The 19322-nt window shown below is 32.5% G+C and overlaps 1 protein-coding gene across 1 annotated transcript in view; it reads right to left on the reverse strand.

The window, feature by feature from the left end:
• Positions 1 to 19322, reverse strand: part of LOC129225084 (integrin beta-PS-like) — a 53540-nt gene that overhangs the window by 16001 nt on the left and 18217 nt on the right. Inside the window, exons 11-19 of the mRNA XM_054859637.1 lie at positions 15289 to 15340; positions 13387 to 13542; positions 12146 to 12288; positions 9645 to 9717; positions 9177 to 9258; positions 8443 to 8552; positions 7747 to 7845; positions 7528 to 7657; positions 6742 to 6861 (exon numbers count right to left, since the gene is read on the reverse strand). Of these exons, the coding sequence (XP_054715612.1) occupies positions 6742 to 6861; positions 7528 to 7657; positions 7747 to 7845; positions 8443 to 8552; positions 9177 to 9258; positions 9645 to 9717; positions 12146 to 12288; positions 13387 to 13542; positions 15289 to 15340 (965 nt within the window). The remainder of the gene's footprint in view (positions 1 to 6741; positions 6862 to 7527; positions 7658 to 7746; positions 7846 to 8442; positions 8553 to 9176; positions 9259 to 9644; positions 9718 to 12145; positions 12289 to 13386; positions 13543 to 15288; positions 15341 to 19322) is intronic.

Here is a 19322-nt window from a genome sequence, read left to right on the forward strand (position 1 = left end):
TTCTGATTGGTTGTCTCTCCCCCTGCTTTGAGCCTGGCTTCTGATTGGTTGTCTCTCCCCCTGCTTTGAGCCCGGAGTGTACATGCTGTTCGCTGATTGGTTGTTTGATGTCTTGTTCCTGTATCCTTATTGGTTGGCCCTCTTTGGTATAAATACCGGTGTCCACTTGGTTCTTGTCAGTTCTCTCGCAACTTTTGGTTGTGTTGGTGAGCTTTTTGCACTGATGAAGAGGCTCCATTGTAGCCTTGAAATAGCTATATGCTGTATCTACTCCAATATTTGTGCTTTATTTACGTTGTTTTTCACTTTAATCAGTATTTCTTTTAGTTGAAATTAAACAGATAGTTTTGGTAAAATAATTTTTCCATAACTTTATAAAGGGATCATGTATCCCCACATCAAGGGATACATGATCCCTTCATTGGGTATACTTGATTCCACTTAGAAAATACATGAACTTTTTGTTAGATCAGCTTTATTTATGGATTTTAGTTTTCTACATAATGTTTCTAAAAAAAAATACTAGTTCTCATTTTTTTAAATTAAATTATAATAAAGTGAACACAAAATAACATTGTTTTAAATTCCATTAGGACATTTGTAAAAAAATGTACACAACTTAAATGAACTTATGATGCTTTTGATCAGTACAGGCCGAGGACTGCTGATGGCCTTTGAAAAAAGTGAGAAATTTGAAAACAAAGGTGACTAAAAGGTGACAAAAAAGTAACTAAAAGGTGACCAAAAGCAATTTGTTAAGAACTCAAAAAACAGAAAAGGATTATCTCTTTTTACTGACTTTTACCAAAATAGCCTATATGCTTTTTGTAAAGATTTCTACCGTTTCACTTTCAATAGATGTTTTAATTTTTTTTCCATTTTCTTAGTTTCTTCTTCACAATCCTTTCTTTTTTGCTCTTCTTTTTGCTTCTGTTTCGATTTCAAATCCTTTTTCCTTTTACATTTCTCCATGTATGTTGTGTAATTTGCGTGTGCTTGCTGTGCACATTTAATCATTTCTGGACCAATTGGTAAAGAAAGCAAATGAGGATATTCTTTTACAGCATCTTTAACTATAAGTATGCTGCTTAAAAATCTTTCAGTCCTTGCTGTTTTATTTTCATTTTCACCAAAAAGGTGCTTTGAAAAGGAAAATAGTCTTTCAATGTCAGCATTAAGATGTGATAATGCAAGTGAAGCTTTTATCACCTTAGAAACATTAGGAAACTTTAGGTCATTGGAAGTTGAGTCCTTTTTTGAAATGAGCAGCTGCCAGTAGATATCAATGGTTTTGTTTTCGGATGCTTTATCATCTTTTTCTAGCTGCAAAAGTTTCTATTCATCTCGCAACCTATCGAGTGGAACATTAAGAGGCATGATTTTGGCAACCTTTATCAAATCCTTACAGCTTCTAGATTTACTTCTCTCTTTTGGATCCAAAAATTTAAAACTTTTCAGTTACCCGTTTGATATGCAACTTTTTTCTATTACAACTTGCATGCAGTCACACAATGCTTTTTAACAGCTCTTAAAAACATAACCTTTTCATTTTCTTTCAGTTCTGACAGTTCATCTGTCACCTTCCCCACTAACAACAAGATCTTCAAAAGTAGTCTGTTACCAACTGCAACCAATTCATCCGTGTCTACGTTTCAAAAATAACTTTCTTTATAGCAGAGGCTTTTAGCCGAGCCATAAAAGTCTGAACAATGGTCTCTATTTCTTGGTACAATTTATGTATCATAGACGCTTGGCACTGAAAGCGTTTCGTGAACTGCATAAACAAATCAGCAGATGAAATGATAAAATGCAGCTCAGCTTTTATAGAAGGTCTTTTTAAAACATTTGCAACAGCTTTATATGACCTGCTTTGCATAGCTGAATTCATTTTTAAAGGCACATGTTTAAAAAAATAATACTGAAGAGCATCCCACTGTTCCAGTAGACTGTTTGCTGCAGGTCCAAGAGTAAGCCAATAGGTAGTTGTGTATTTCAGGAACTTGCGATGAGGCAGTGGCGCCGACTCCATGGGGCCTGAGGGGGCCCGAGCCACCTCAAAAATATTTTTGAGGGGGCAGAGCCCCCCCAATAAATCAAAAAAATTATTAATTACATTATGCTTTTTAAACTCATAAATTTATCTTTTATTTTCCTTATTTGAAGATAGTTTACCTTGTAAAATACATTTAGTAATGAGTTAAAACAAATAATTATTACGGTTGTGTAAGCAGGTTAACTGAAAACGAGTGGTGTGAATAATGATAGTGTAACAGTGCTGCGAGTACTGTAAAAATTTGTTATAGTGTGCGAATTACGGGTCAAGTCTGTTGCCGGTGGGCAACGCTGCGGCGCGCTCACCTAAGTGTTGCTGACCCGGAAAAAATATATGAGAGCATGATTTGTATATAAAATGGGAGGCGTGATAATTTTGAATACTTTTAGGAATTGTGTTTAAAAGAAAACCTTCACAAAATGATGATCCTTCCCTTCCTCGGAATCGACGTATACCAAAGAAGTGAAAACAACGAAGGCAGCTCACCGCACACTTTCAAAATCCAAAAGGAATACAGTTGACTCCACCTACTTTTGCGAAATGGCTATAACGCGATTTTTTCTCCAGTATTCAGACCTAACGCGAATTCCGCACCCGCAACACGAAAATTCTCGGGAGGGAATCGTGGTGTGTTCGTATCGGCTTTGGCTACTAATTTTTTTTTTTTTTTCATGAATGGATCTTTTTCCTTTTAGCATCGCTGAGAGTGGAAGTTCCTTTTTCATTTTAAATGCGAAAGTTAATGAAATATAATGACACCTAAGAGCGCTGTTTCATTTAAAGTTTGTGAAGATAAAAGGAGAAAGTTTCTGACAATTAAAGAAAAGCTAGAGCTTCTTGAAAAGCTGAAGCTCAACTAAAAATGCGTTGAAGGTAGCACGAGAATTAGATATGAGTGAATCTTCCATACATACAATTACAAGTCAAGAAAATGAAATCCGTAAAAATTCACCGAGTAGTGTCTTAGTAAAATGCAAATATTTATGAAAATGGAAACTGCTCATGTATTGTGTACAAATATCATTAATGGATCGACTGTTCAGTACAACTAAAGATGCATTTGCTTTTCTTACTATATACTATGCTTACCGTATACCGGTTTATTTTTTCTTTCTTTCCCATTGATCATTGATTTTGTACATCGTAGCAGTATTTTATGTTGAATAAAACGGTATTTTTAAAAAACAAGTAACATTCAGTTCTTTATATAAGAAACAGGAATGTAAAGTTAGAGTAGAGTTAAGAGATGGTTTTTAACAGTTTGACGGGGTGTTTACAAGTGTCTAAAATAAATGGGTACGTTTATAAAAAATTTTACACATACCTTTTTCCACAACGCAAAATTTTGACTTACGCGAGGGGTCTTGGAATGCATCCCTCGCGTAGGTCGGGACTCGAGTGTACTACAAGGCAATATACATTGAGGTTTGTAAAATGGTGCAATTTTGCATTGTTGGGCGATTTACATCAACTGGACGCACACAGGTCATTGCAGTTGAACAAGAGTGCTTGCTTTTATTAAACAAAGGTGAAACATTTTGAAAAATCAACTGAGTTTTTCAAAAGTGACCTAGACATTGAGAGACTGCGTTTACGCTTGAATATGTTAGCCGATATCACTAATGAAAAAACAACTGGTCTTAAAAAGCATGCTTAAATTAAATTACCTTTTTACAAAAATACTGTGTGTGTTCGTATTTATTTTTTCCTTTTTTCAAAGCCAAAAAATATGTGTCGGGCTTGTCGACTTTTCGGGGTTCTAATGTTGATTATATGACTTTAAAATGCTTTAAAAAAACTTTAAAACTCACTATTTTTCATCTCAGATTTAGAAAATTTTCTGCGGCATGCCCCCTCCCCCCAATATTTTTAAAGTCGGAGTTTCTGGGAGTGCCCTTCAATGGAAGTAAAGCGCCGTACATTTTCCATGCCTAGCTACGGCACTGCATGACTCCCCATAAAATAGAACAAAAAAATGTCTCTTACTAAGACAAGTGGCATGATCTAGTTGAACCAGAAAAATTTGTATACCAATTTTTGGATTGTTTTACTTTGAAAACGCCATGTCACATACTGTTTGTTTGTTTAAATTATACACACCAGAAAGTATGTAAATTGGCATTTTCAAGGCACAAAAAACGACCTTTCTTTGGGGGGGGGGGTAACCTCCGCGGGATTACATAACCCCATAAACCCCCGGTGATGACTGGCCCAGCCCCCTCAATAATTTTTCCAAGTCGGCGCCACTGCGATGAGGTGTATTTAGTTGAGCTTGCACATCTTCGAAGTCCTCCTAACGGGAAGGCCAACCATCAAAATAGCTATAAGTACTAAGTTCAGATGCTTCTTCACTTAATACTGCAATGCTTTGACGTACGCATTATGCATTGTATGAATACTGCAAGTACCAATATTTATTAGGCTTTTTTCTCGTGTCTCAAGGATAATAGTGTCAAACACCTAAAAACCTTTTTATTAACATAAGAACCATCTGAGGAAAGCATGAGACATTTATTCATGGATAATTACTCTCGGTAAGTGCTTCACATAGCTTCTCAATCGAAATTTCACCAACTGCCTTGCCCAAGAAAAAATTTTGAGATGCCTTGTTGTGATGCAACATTGGCTTTCAGACCAATATTTTATTATTCGTTGCAGTTCTTTTTTGTCTTTGACATTGGTAGTTTCATCACAGCTCAAAGTATAATAGGAAAACACGCTTCTTTTAGCATACATTCCCGAAAATAAGGAGCAAGTCCATCTGTAGAAGGGAGAGATAGACTGGCTCTGCTCATAGGGTGCAATTGCAAGTGATAAAAAAAAATTCCCTGAATTCCTGGTAGCATAGCTATTTTTCTTAAACAACAACAAGGTGGGGGGGGGGGCATATTTAAGGCTATTTTTTTAATTAATTCCACTTTTAATGCTATCATTCATATACTTTTCAAAGATTTAATTACTTTAAAAAAAATTAGTAAGACACATTTCAAGAAAAGTGAGAAAGGTGATAAAAGTTGTAAAAAATGACTAAAAGTAACCAAATTTTCAAAAGGTGACTAAAGGTGAGAAAGGTGACTGACTCCTCGGCCTGTCAGTAACGTATTCCCTAATACAGTTATGAACAATATATTTCATAAATAAAACTAACAATTTTTTTAAAAAGTAGTGTAATGAAACTCAAATTACAACAAATAAAAAAAGAAAAAGGACGACAAGCACAAAAATTAACTTATTTGCTTCTTGTCTTGCATCAGTAAAATTAAGATTCATTTTATTCTAATTATGACGTTGATGAAACAATTTCACATAAGCGGGATGTTTATCTTAAGTTTGAAAATGAATGTAAAAATAGAAAGTTTCTGACAACTCTAGAAATGTAAAGATTTTCGATATGCATGAACAGCTAAAAATGATTCGAATATAATTACTCTATCTACTGTACAGTACTACTGTAGTGCTGCTATTTATTATTGCTACATATTATATGCACCGAACTGTTTCATTCTATACCATTCTCTTCCACTGGTTTTCTTCATCCTAACAGTATTTTTATTCAATAACACACTTTTTCAACCTACGCAAGGAGTCTGGGAACGCATCCCTCGAGTAAGTTGATATTCAATTGTATATGCGTATGACATTGATACTGAAAGCTTTTTGCTTAAGCGGCAAAGTTTGCATGAAACAGAAAAAATTCCGTTATCATACATTTCTATAACATTAATATTTAAGGTTAACCAGTCAGGGTCTAAAATGTTCCTCCACGGGACATTCTCTACTGCCAGAAAACACAAGTTCCTTGCTTATTTCTTCTGTAATTAAATACGTGGGCAAGAACAAATGTCAGGCCAGAAAACACAAAAGCTGCACTAATTGGCAGCTATCACTTATTCTTTTCTTCGTAAGCCATGCTCTATACAAGGTGAATGTTGGGGAAATGTGAAAATTTCTATGCCAAATGACTTCTGGCGTAAAACAGATAGAATGTATGGCGTCAAAATAATATGTCAGAGGTCAACTCGGTCTCACATTTTTCAGTCTCACAAATCTGATTGGTGCAAGATTTACTCATGTAAGCACCAGTCAGATTTGTTTGTGGCCTTGTTTCTTTTCTTTATTTGGATTTTTTTTTTTTTTTTTTTGAATTTTTTTTAAATGTAGTTTTTAGAAATCGCTACAAACTACTTTTTTTGGTATCGAACTACTCACTACTCTACTTTCGTTTTTTCAAAGTAGTGCCTACACTACAAACTACTAAAAACATAGCTACTACAGTAGCGTCACTACTTGTAGCGCGCTACTTCCAACCACTGGATTAAATTGTGTATAATTACTTTTACAGTTTAATAATTCAATTTAAAAAAAAATTAAACATGGCCTTAGGGTCTTTACAAATTAAAGTATGTTTTAAATTTAAATGCAATTAAAATTTTTAAAACTGCATAAAAATTATAAAGAAAAAAGTTGTTTAATGCTTGAGATTGCACATTTTGAACTCAAAAAATGGCCCTCAAATTTAATCTAAAATTAAATTTTACGGCTTTAAAAGCATAAAATGTTCATGGCAGAAGCGCTAAAAGTTATACAGAATTTCATGAAGAAGAAAAACAAAACAAAGACTTGATCTCATTTAAAATAAATACATGCTTTAAAATATTTGCCACTTATTCTTAAAAAAGAGACTGTACCTTTTGTTCGCTGAGCATGAACAATGGGTTGATCTTCTTCGTCCAGCTTATATTTGAAAGTAAATTGGCAATCTCTGTCATCTCTAAATACACACAACTTCTCATTTTCTTCTTCTTTTACTAGATAAGATTAAAATAAACACATAATTAACTAAGAAAATAGGGTATACTTTCATACTACATCAAATGAATGAATATCATAATTAATATACAAATATTCAAACCTTAATAACATTTTCATTTCCTCTTGTAAAAACTCTCCAACTACAAATGTTTGTCACACTACATGAAAAAGGAGTTTTAAGATTTTTCAAGGCTTTTTTTTTTTTTTAAATTAAAAGCTTAAGATTGACCAAAAATTTTCTATCTTATTTTAAATCTAATTATTTGAAATTAAGACTATGCAGAAAAAAGCTTTTATTCAGCAATTTTTTATCTGTTCCTATGCAATTCTGTAAACTTTCATACTTGACGTCGTCAGGCATCAGCGTTTAACACATTATTGGAAAAAACATAATTTGAATTCAAGATCTGAAAATTCAAACTCATTTTGTTGTATTTCATCTATTTATTTATTTTTATTTATTACTTTTTTATTATTTTTTTTTATTTTTAATTTATTTTCTTTTATTTTTTATTTTATTTATTTATTTATTTATTTTGCAGATTTTTGACGATCTGCATTTTATCATGTTTTTCTTTTCCCTATCAACATTAATTCAATAGCTGTAAGCGATATATAATGAAGAATTTGAAGAAAAATTCTTATCAATTTATGCAACATACCTTCCACTTTGTCAACTCCAATAGTAATAAAGGAGCACGCAGAACAATTTTCAGGATTAACGTCATTGTCATCTGGAAAGATCTGACATTCCACACAATCTCGGAATGCATCACATTTTAGAGGACATGTCTATAATATTTGAAAATAAAATTAAAATAATTTAAAAAATTTCTGATTTACTGAAAGACAAAGAATTAAAATAGAATAAATTAAATTACCGGGCAACGTTCACAAAAAGAACCACTGTATCTTTCTTCTTCTGAATCATAACACTTGCAATTACCACATTCACAAGTCCCATGGCCACTGCATATTTTCTGAAAATTTAAATTTGTTTTTCATTTGTTTTAATGGCAGTAATGCAAAAAATATTCTTAAATTCAATGTTTTAAAACACATATAAGAGGGACTGCACTGCTCAGAATTAATGTAATTGACAATAAAATTTAACCTAGTGACTTTTTTTGCTCTAATTCAGAAGTTTTAAACTACATTTTTTGAAAAAAATGTATTTTATTTTATTTGTTTATTTATTTACTTTATTTTTTTGCTTATTTTTATTTATGTCTTATTATGTTATTATGTTTTGTCTTATTATGTGTATGCCTATTATGTTTCATTTTGGGTTTTCACACACAATAAATCAAAAAAGTCAAGTTTAAATTAATAATTTTAATCCACCACTATTTTTAATACTCATCCTATTACATATCAGGAAATAAGTAAATGATATTTTTTATAAAATTTTTACTAAGCATGTTTGAAAACACTTATTTTTAAATCATATTTTATAGTACATGAAAAAAAAAAGTTTCCATCAATTCAGAACAAAAATTTCTTTAAAAAATATTTAACTTATAAAAAATTAGAATATTAAAGTTTGATTGCAAAATATTTAAATCCATTATACATACCCCATTTGGAGCAACACACGTTTCATTTGTATCTCTGCATCCACAATCGGATCCTTTCCATCCAGGTTTACATTTGCATTTTCCACAATCACAAACACCATGATCAGGACCTAGTAGGTATTAGTTTTTAAGGTTCACTTCCTTTTTTATAACTTTTTAAAATGTAACATAGGTAATGAGACTAATTTCTTACAGTAATAAAACAAAAAAGTTGCTTAACAAGCCTCCAATATTGTTTAAACTCTGATTATTTAAAAAGCAAAATCAAATTTAGCAATTCATTCGATAGATTCTACATGCAGTTGCTTTGATTTTTTTTTTCATTGCACAAAGTTAATAAAATAAGCAATAAACAGTTGCAAATGAATTAAACTTAGTTCAACAATTTTGCAATGCCTGTTAATTTTGCACATAAGTTTTTGAATACATGGTACTTACATGCAGTATTTGCAAGTGTATACTTGCTTAATTATTAGTATTGCATTTACATTGCCTTACATTTCGAAACAAAAATTTATTTCTTCCTACAAGTTAATATATCCTATAATGTTTCAGATTAAGAAACTTCATAGTCTTCAAAATAGTTTAGTGACCCACTTTTGGGTTTTTCCCACATTAAGAAAATTACTATTTATGAACTAACAAATTTAAAAAAAAAAAGATTAGAAATGCAAATGTCACAAAAAGTATAATAATACAATTAATTTTATTTTTATTACAAGAATTAAACCTACCGCTACAAATTTTGCCATCAGATCTGTCACAGGAATAATTATCACACTCACAAAACTTCCCAGTAACTTTTTCTTCCGGGTTCTATAAATAAATTTTATTATTATTAATTATAACTATGCATTCTCTCTGTAAAATGCGATAGAACATTTTACTTTTGAAATTTCACTAAAACTAGAATACTATTATAAACAAGCATAGCAATGGGGGGGAAATAGTAAACCGGAATTTATCATGTGTACAGGACTTAATTGTGTTTAGGCTCCACTAATTATTTTTTCATTTCGATTACTTTTGATGTACTTTACTACATTTCTTGGAATAATTAGTAATTTCAAATTACCAGAAATAAATTTCAACATTTTTTGAAAAAAAGTTGAAATATCTATTATGCTCTGTTTAGTAATAGGGAATTTCATATTTATGTTTTAATAAGCAGAGAATCAAAAAAATGACAAAAAAGTAACTACCTGACGCTTGTAACATTCACATTCACCACATCTGCAGACGCCCCTTCCAGAACATGGTTTTGTATCATTACCACTAGAAACATTGACAGGTTAGTTTTATGTTGATAATTAAAAACATACTTTAATGGGATAAAATAGGGCATGCATAAAGTTGCACAAAGCAAAGCATGTTAAATTGAAGTAAACAGAGCTGTTTAAAATATTTTGCTGCTAAGACTAATCAGACCACTAGCAGTTTCCAATACAGAGTTTCCAACAGTAAAGATTTAAAACAAGCTGCTAATGATAACCTTTAGCAGAATGGTCAGTAACTTTATTTTTTGTGACAAAATGGCAAAGAAGACTAGGGCTAGATTGGTCTTTAAATCAGGGTTTTCAAAGACCTAAGGAAAAAAGTCAAGGAGTCTGAAAAATGACAAGGATTTTCAAAAATGTGGGGCTGTAGGGTGGATGTAATATTGTTGGGGGGAAAAGTTTAGCCAAATATATCCTCACAATCAAAGCTCCATCTTTGCACAGAGCTCTCACATTTTCCAATTTTCAATTCAACATCTTCCAAATGGTTTATTTGGGTAGTTCCCCAAAGATGGGAACAAAAAAAATCAATTCTGAGCAATTTTTAAAATTTTGCAATTTGACATCAATTTTTTTATTGCATATTATGTACACCTTGAACATCATATACAAACATAAAAAGACAGCAGGTATTTATAAAAATTAATAAATGGCAAATTTAATTATCAGTTTGTAGGTAACAGATTTTGGACATAGTGTTCCAGTAGGTAACAGATTTTGGACATCATCATAATGTAAGTTTCAATGTTTTTGAACTTTTCCAACGAAAATTTTATCTATTTTTAAACTCTGCAATGAAAAATAGAGGATTTATGAAGTACTTGAATGACTTTATTTACTGGTCTTTAAATAAGAAAATTTTGTTATGGTTTTGTAGAATCCAAAAAAAATAAAATAAAATATTCATTTTGCCAGCGCAGGTGATAAAGTTGCAAAAACTGACATTGTTGGCAAAAACCGGAATTTCCCACTGGTAACCCTTTGCTTATCGTATACTGTGAGTTGTCACCAATCGGGGTTTGCTTGGCGATTTTTGTGTACAGAAGAGTAATATCTAAATATTAGAACATTGAGGAGCTATTTATTAAATAATTGCAGTTCAGATGTTGATTTATTGTCATAATTAGAAAACATTTTATCCAAAAGATCAGAAAAATAACAGATAATCATGTTCGAAATGTTGTAGAGTTATGAGCTGCCGCCGTTTTGTTTAAATAAATGCTTTTGTTACGATCGCAAACTTGTGTTTCTACTGTTATTTATGTAAATGTTCGATGCATAACGTATTAATTGTGCAAAATACCAATGGATTACAGAAATTAACATTATAATAGCCTTTATTTTATTAAGGTTACAAGACAGAAGGTCATTTATAATAATGAATAAATGGACAGAATTATCGGCATCTAGATCGTAACGCAATTTAGACATCTCACATATAGGTTTAAGAAAAATGACTTTGCTTCAAAGATACTGCATAAAAACAAATGAAAACACTTGAAAATAATTAAAAATTAATTTTGAGAATCGAAAAATACCTCTAAAACATATAAATCATACATTTAGTTCTCAAATAATAGCATTGTCTAGATTGTAACGCTTGGACACACATCAAACTTCCAATTTCCTTTTTTTCTAAAATCGTTTACAAAATAAATATGTCTTTACTTTAAAAATGTGTGGAAAAATTATCAAAAAAATATTCAGTTTGACATTCATACCCTTAATTTTTTTTTTTTTTTTTTGAAACATATGGAAACAATTTTATTTTGTTTTATTTTTTATTTTTTTGATGGTACATTTGCTCAGTTAACATTTTGAATGTCCAAAATTGTGCCATTTAGCAAAGAAAATATTTTAAAAGGGTATTTGAAGAGCATTTTTTCCATAATTTGTGTCAATTCTTATCTCTATAGAGTATAATAATTTAACTCAAAATTTTTTGAGTTCATTAAAATGAAAGTTATTTGGTGTTAAAGCTTCAAAGTTGAGGTCTATGTTTGCTACTACCTTTTGAGAACTGCCCATTTACATTTAACTCGCATGGTAACAAACGAAGGGTTAGGTGACAGTCAGACAGAACTAGCTCTCAAAGATGGTCGACATTTGCGTTGGTTAGAAAATTAGCACTCCTGACCGCGGACCGCCATCCAACGATTCACAACCATTTTTGAAAGGTTTTGCCAATGCGTGATTGTGGCAGACAATCATAAAAGATTAAATAAAAACGCCTTTTTAATTAAAGCACAACATGTTCAACATTTATATTATACCTTTTTTATTATAGGTCTTTTACCTATTGTCTATGCCAAAAGCATCTACCTGCATTCCTTGCAATATACACCACTGATATGAGAGCATCAAAGACAGTATTTGAAATAAATACTAAACTTTAGGTAAATATGAAAAATATCCATAATACTTACAAATAACATCCAATATCATCGGTGGCCTGGTCACTATCTTTAGCATCACACTCACATTCGCGACCATACCGATTATTATAGCAACTACAGACACCACACTCATATGTTCCATTACCAAAAGTACATTTAGGACTATTTTTTTCCTAAAAATAGAAATACATAATCAATTCATAAGAAATGTAGTTGATAAATATTAAGAAATAATAGCTAAATTAGGGGCAATGATGAGTTCATGAGAAAATATATGAAAATTTTTAAGATAAAGTTGGAAAGGGGAAGGTTGTCATTTTTAAAACAAAGATCCCTAACACTTACATATACACTTGATTAACATATAAGGCAAGTTTCTTATGTTCAAACTATAAGATAAACAATAAATATGTTTGGATTTACTATGTGAACTTGTTTAAACGCTTGTTATTACCTCGATAGTGATCTGAAATGCTTTGTTTTAAGTTAATAAAATAATAAAGCAGTTTTTCCCGTGATAAAGCACGAGTGTTTAATATGTCATTTACTTTATAGTAGCAGGAATATTGCTGTAAGTACAATACAATATTAAGAAGTAAGAGCAAGTGAACATGAAGTGTCTGCCCAAAGGCACATATCAATTAGGTGATAGTGTCATGTACAAGTTGATCAATCTCCTACTGTTTTGACAGTTGCAAGCTTTTTATTACCTGCTCATAGTAGATTAATTGCGAAGTAAAGTGTCGACAAAACGTAAACACTGCCTACATAGTTAAAGAATACTTCAAGTGCTCAAACTTAGACAAAGTAAGTGGAACAAAATCAGCTGTTGAATTTGATGTTGGAAAGACTACAATCAATGATTGGAAGAAAAATCAAACTAAAAGTCAACTTTTCTGAACCATAAATAGTAATGGAACAATTGAAAAAAGCCACAATTCAACAGCTTATGTTTATCTAATTATGGGCCTTCACTTCACAAGCTATTTGGTTTAGCCAGAATTTCAGATGTCTGAAGTTTGGAATTCTGAGGTTACACTTTATTTTTAATTAACTTTAATGTTTCTTGGGTTTTCTCAAAGCCTTTTTAGTACGACTATTAAATGACACATTTTGAGTCAAACATTAATCCTGCTTTTACTTATGTTTCATATTTAACATACAATTAATTTTGTTTTGAATGTACAATGATCAATACATTCACCATGATTAATGAGTGTGGATTCCATAGAACTACGTTCATTACTTTACTATAAGAAAGCAAGTCTTACTTCATTTTCAGGTTTTTCACAATTACATTCACAGATCATTTCCAGATGAATTGTTAAAGCTTCATTTAAACCAACTGGATAAATCTGGAATGTTTGCTCCCATTCCTTGGGATCTTTAGGGCAAGAAGTCACTTCGATATTAGCTTCAAAAGTCACCTATAAACATATTTATTTTTAACTTGGATATTTAATATTCAAACTGACGAACCAAGGAAACAAAACAAATACGAAAAATTAGTACAGTACAAAAAACAATTTATCCTAACAATCTAAGCATTTTTTCTACTAGCTTCAATTATAAATTTTAACAATTTCACTGAACAGTATTAGAAAAAGTTGTACATGAAATCAGAAACACATTACATGCCACAACTGAAGTCCAAATGATAAGTACATCTCAAGTTAAAACATTACATTAACTTTCAAACATGAGGCTTGTTTTTTTAAAAATAAGATAGTTTTCAAAAAACTTTAGTCAAAATTCAAATTAAATATGAAATACTCATTTTACTTTAGGTTTTACTCATCATGTAATCAATTTTCTGACAGTATTGTTCCATTTGTTGTTTTAGTTAATGAAACAGGATTGATTGTTTGGTTAAGAATAGAATTTTGTTCTGACAGTACACAATGGCATGGTATTAAATCTAAATTACATGTCCTAAAATTTGTCAAAAAAGTTGTTTATCAAAAAATTTTTTGACTTTTTAAGATGTTTGCAAGAACTCAGAATTTTGTCATCTCAAGCTTATTTCTTCATATTGTCAAAGCAAATACTCTTTACATATAATGTTCATGTTTTGTTTTTTACTGAAGAATGGTATAAAACGTTTTTCCAAGTCTAAGTTGGTTGTCCCAGCACAAGCTACATCCAACTCTTGATCAACACAGATTGGTTATCCTAGCTCATTTTCAGGAAAAGCAGCTCCAGTCTTGATTTGTCAGTAATTGCTCCAATGGATGACTGTTAACAATGCAAATACAGTCGACGCTCGATATAACGACCATCTCCGTCCCAGAGAAAAAGGTCTTTATAACGAGTGGTCGTTATAAGAGGTATAATTAAAAAAATATATACACGGTCATCATGCATGCCCCGCTGTTCCGAAAAAAATGGTACTTTTTCAAACATTCCAGTTAAATGCCCAAATTATTTTTATCATAGGAATTTTTTAGAAAAATCGTGTGCAAAATATTATGACAGAATATTAACCAAATTTTAAAGTAGAAAATATAGGGAGGAAAATGTTACACACTTGCAAATCTGCTACTACTACTACTACCACAACATTTTCTGAAGATAAAACCAGACAGATGTTTGCCTTTTTGACAGAAGAGATTTTTGCGAAACATTATTTCTGTTTCAGATATAGGTGATAAATTGTGTTTTTCTTGCTTTTCAAAGAAGCATTTAAAAGTCCCTCGAGAACCCCAAATTTTAAAAACCACTAGATTCAAACACCAAACTACCAACACATCTGTCAACTCTCTTTTCTTAGGAATCTGGAAATTTCTCGATTTTTCCTCCCATTATTTTTTCTGTGCTAGCAGTGGTGAATGGTAATCCCTCCACCCCTCTCAAAGTTCGATTTGACATTGAAAACTTCAGGCAGATGTCCGTAAACAATAATCAAAGTCATTTTTCAAGCTACAAATTTGTTTATTGGAAAGAACACCAGAAATAGCGTCCGCTGAATTCGGTCGCTGTATTGGATTAGACGATACAAAAAGGTCGTTATAATGAAAGCAAATTAACATAGAGTTCATAGGAACAAAGTTGGGACTTTTACCACTGGTCGTTATAATGGGACGGTCTTTATAATGTGTGGTCGTTATAATGAGCGTCGACTGTAATTTGGAATATATACAAGAATAATGAGGATATATATAACCGATACTTACATTAGTTCCTACTTTAAGACCCTTGCAAATATTTGTCTTTTCCTTTTTATTCCTAAAAGAGGAGACAAAAAATTCAATTAGGAGAAAAGAAAAAAATACGTAAAACAACTTAAGAGGCCTAGTCTCTGCCCAATACGTAAAAATTTAGCGCATGCCACGCCCACCAGTGACGTCACTTTTACGTACGCAACAAAACTCGCTAGTCTCTGCCCTTTCTTACCGGACGCAAAAGGCAACCACCAAAACGCGAACGTGCGGTAAATTAACGCCATGATTTTTCTGGCGTAAACCTTTTGTGCGTAAGTTAAAGAGTCAATGGCTTAGTTATTTTCCGACAGGTAAGTGGGTCATGAACCAAGCAATAAAATAAACAAAATTCTCAAGCTGATCGTTTCAGATTTTCAAGAAACTTTTCGAAACCCTACTACTCTCTGACACCTCAAATATATATAAATTTTTTTAAAAATCTATTGTACACAATTGATAAATAATTAATATCTGAATTTGTTAAACACTATTTTCTCGGTAGTGTTTTGAAATGTTATACCTAACTCAAGTTCTACGGGAGCTTCAGAGTTGCATAATAGCTCATTAAAAAAAAAAAACTGCATGTGCCTTGCTTTGATATGTAACAACACAAATATTTCAGGTAAAAATATTTTTTCACAATTTTAAATTTTTAAATTCTATGTAAGTTAGGTGTTTTGATTTAGTTAAATAAGGAATCATTTCAGAAATTAAAAAAGTTAATTTTTAAACCCTGACTCTATTAAGAAAGAGAAGTTTGACATGTATATTTGTGTGTATTTGTGGAATCGTAGCCCCCAAACAGATGAAACGATTTTGTTCATTCTTTTTTACGCTCAAAGGGTGACTTGATCGAAAGTGTTCTTAGCTTAGAAAGTGTCTTAGTAACACTAATTACCCATGGGTGTCCACTTCTTCCCCAAATGCAACAGAGAAAAATACCCCTGAAAACAACCCTCTTAAAATTTTCAATGCCATAGTCTGACCTTCCTTTGGTGGACACCTATGAATTAATGAAGATATTAATTAAAAACCAACTTAGTGTTTTTCGCTGTTTTAATAGTGTGATCTTATATGTGTGTTTAAATATTGGCACTAGTCGAAAGAATGAAACTTTCTGCGTTTAATATTTGTTAGGAGTTTCCAAGTTGTGGTTATAAGCTTGTTTACATAAAAGTAAATTTTGAGTACAATGTTACACCTTTATGCTTGCGAGTAATAAGAATTTCTTTGTCGCTCCACGATTTAAAATTTATCTGCTTTCAGTTTCTAGCGTGTGCTGACCCACAAGAAGTTCTCACGGATCTAGACACTAGTGATCCTTATCCGCAGATCTGAACTTCTAACGATCCGGCACATCACTAGTTATAACTTAAGTTTTTATTTTGAGCTACAGAGCTGTACAATAGCACATTTTAAAGATAATTTCATGATCTTTCATCTCTGACTTGCAAGTTAAACATTTTTTTATTTCAATAATTTTAAAAAAGTTATTTTTTTAAATTTTGTTGTAGTCCCACTCTGAAAATTTTTGGCCCTATTCACTCAAATACAGTAAAAATCATGCTCTTTTTTATAAAATGACCCTATTCTCATTTTTTTTAATTTAAAAATTTTGAGAAAGAGTATTTTTTCCCGAAAAGTATTTAAATTACACATTTAACTGAAGTGCATGTCTTTCTATTTAAAGTGAGCTATAATACAGCTCTGTAGCTCTCTTAAAGCTTGAATTATAAAATTTTAAGCTCTGCCAGCAAGTTAAAAAGAAGTGCTTTTCAACAACTTTCAGAAACTAATTACTAATCAAGTATGAAAGTTTTTTTTAAATTATATACTGTAAAACCCCTCTAATACGGACGCTAACCGGGAAAAAATTTTGTCGGCAAAAGATGGGTGTCCGCAGGACAGAGGTTTAATAATGTCATTTTCCTTGCAATCGGAGAATAAAACATTGTCTGCATCAGAGTGGTGGCTGTTAGGAGGGATTTTACTGTTACATTTAAGATGCCAGAGAGTAGGGCTTCCAAAACTTTCATGAAAATCTGAGATGGTCAGGTTGAGAATTTTATTTATTTATTTATAGATTTGATATGATCCATTTTCATGTCGAATAATATTAATTTTTGCAAATAAAATAAACAACAATGTTTCTAGAGCCAACCTGGAATACCTTTTACTTCACTCCTATCAATAAATATAAATGAATGCTAGGAATTAAAAATGATGTGTTTGCCAAATGATAAGGTAAATTAGTTGGTAATCCCATAATGATGAAGGAGCAAATGAGCTAGTAATATTGCTGATGGAAAGCAATGTTTCATTGCTGTGAGGTTAATCTGAACATTTTTGGTCAGAAAAAAAAAGTTTGACAAACTTTGCATCTAAACTATTCAACACATTGTATGAGACTCCTGAAATACTTGTCTTTTGATGCATTCCAATATTTCTGCTTCTTCTTGTTGAACACTCAAAGGAGCAAATTCAACACTCAGCAGCTATCATAGACTTTGCACATAATAGCTGTAAGCTCAGATACACATGTATACTTCCGTAGGACCCCCTCAAAGTACAGTAGGGTCTCATTTCACAATTTTCCATGGGAGGGGGGGGGGCTAAAGATTTGTGCTCGATGCATTTGATATGGAGAAAACAATAAAATGCGTGCACAATAATGCCAAATTTGATTGTTTCTGAAATCCAGAGGGTCCCCTTACCACCCAATTGATGGATCTGGAATTCATCTTCTTCACTATACATATCATCATTCCCCTAATACGCATCACAAAATTTTACATAGTTGCGGAACCAATAAATGCAAATTTACATTAATGTTCATCGTTGTTTCTTCAATATGCACTTTATTTGTATTCCTTCGGCTGATTTCAAACAAATTTCCTTACTTAAGCTGTCATTTTATTATAAAACGGAATATTAAAACATATTCTGTACAAACTGCAGTATAATTCTAATGGAATTTTAGAGGGCTCTGCCCCCTGCTCGTTTGGCTCGCCAACCCCTGGTTGCAACCTGTGGGGGCTCAAAGCCACTTGCAGCAGGTGACTATTAATGATTTTAGGGGTGTCGAGACATCCCTGGATATCCCCAGGAATGGAGGCCTCTAAAGGTTTAGAGGGGTGTTAAAGAGAGGGGTGGAAATGGCTTCCCCAGTTGCCCTGTATCCAATGGTACAGGTAGACACGGCCAATCCAGGGAAGATAGACACAGAAATAAATAGTTTAGACTAGGGGGCCCCACCCCCTGCTCACTTTGCACGCCAACCTGTTAGCCATCCGCCTCAAAGATTTTATGCTTTTTAGGGTATCATGACATCCTTGGATATCCTCAAGACATAATCAGTACTGGATATCTGGCCCCTCAAGGTTCAGAGGGGTGAGACAGGGTGCAATAAATACAGAGATTAACAACCCCTATCCAAAGGTGGGGTGTGTTGGCCGAATTGGTAAGGTGTCAGACTCTTAACTCAGGGGTGCCCACCTGGAAGGGGTCATGGTACAGACTGCGCCAATAGAATTTCTAAGGGGGGGAGAAGAAAATTAAGAGGTATTTTTTGGGGGGTGCTTTTGCTCTTGGGGGAGGACCCCTGCTTACCCGAAAGGTCCCAGGCCAGCCGGTCAAAAATCTTCCATGTTTGTTAATGGTGACTGGGGCAAGTTAAATATGTCGCAGTCAAAGTCCATCAAAGAATTAATACCTCTGGGAGTGCTAGACCAGAGATTACTCGTCTTCTGACCTGGATCAAAAAACAGCTGTCTTCAGGTCCCCATCCAACAGTTTAGAACAAAAATGGTAGGTACGGGGAATCCTAGAGTTTGATGTATTCAACAGTACCAGTATTGACTTGGCAGACATTTCCAGTTCAGAGGGGATGCGGTTAGGGACAGGCAGTCACAGAAATGAATATTATCGACTATTAGATAATCTGTTATGCAAATTGTTCTGAATGATGTTTTAATTTTCACTTTGCAAATAGAAAGAAATTCATGAAA

Source organism: Uloborus diversus, chromosome 6 (genome assembly GCF_026930045.1).
Source record: "Uloborus diversus isolate 005 chromosome 6, Udiv.v.3.1, whole genome shotgun sequence".
NCBI classification, from domain to species: domain Eukaryota; kingdom Metazoa; phylum Arthropoda; class Arachnida; order Araneae; family Uloboridae; genus Uloborus; species Uloborus diversus.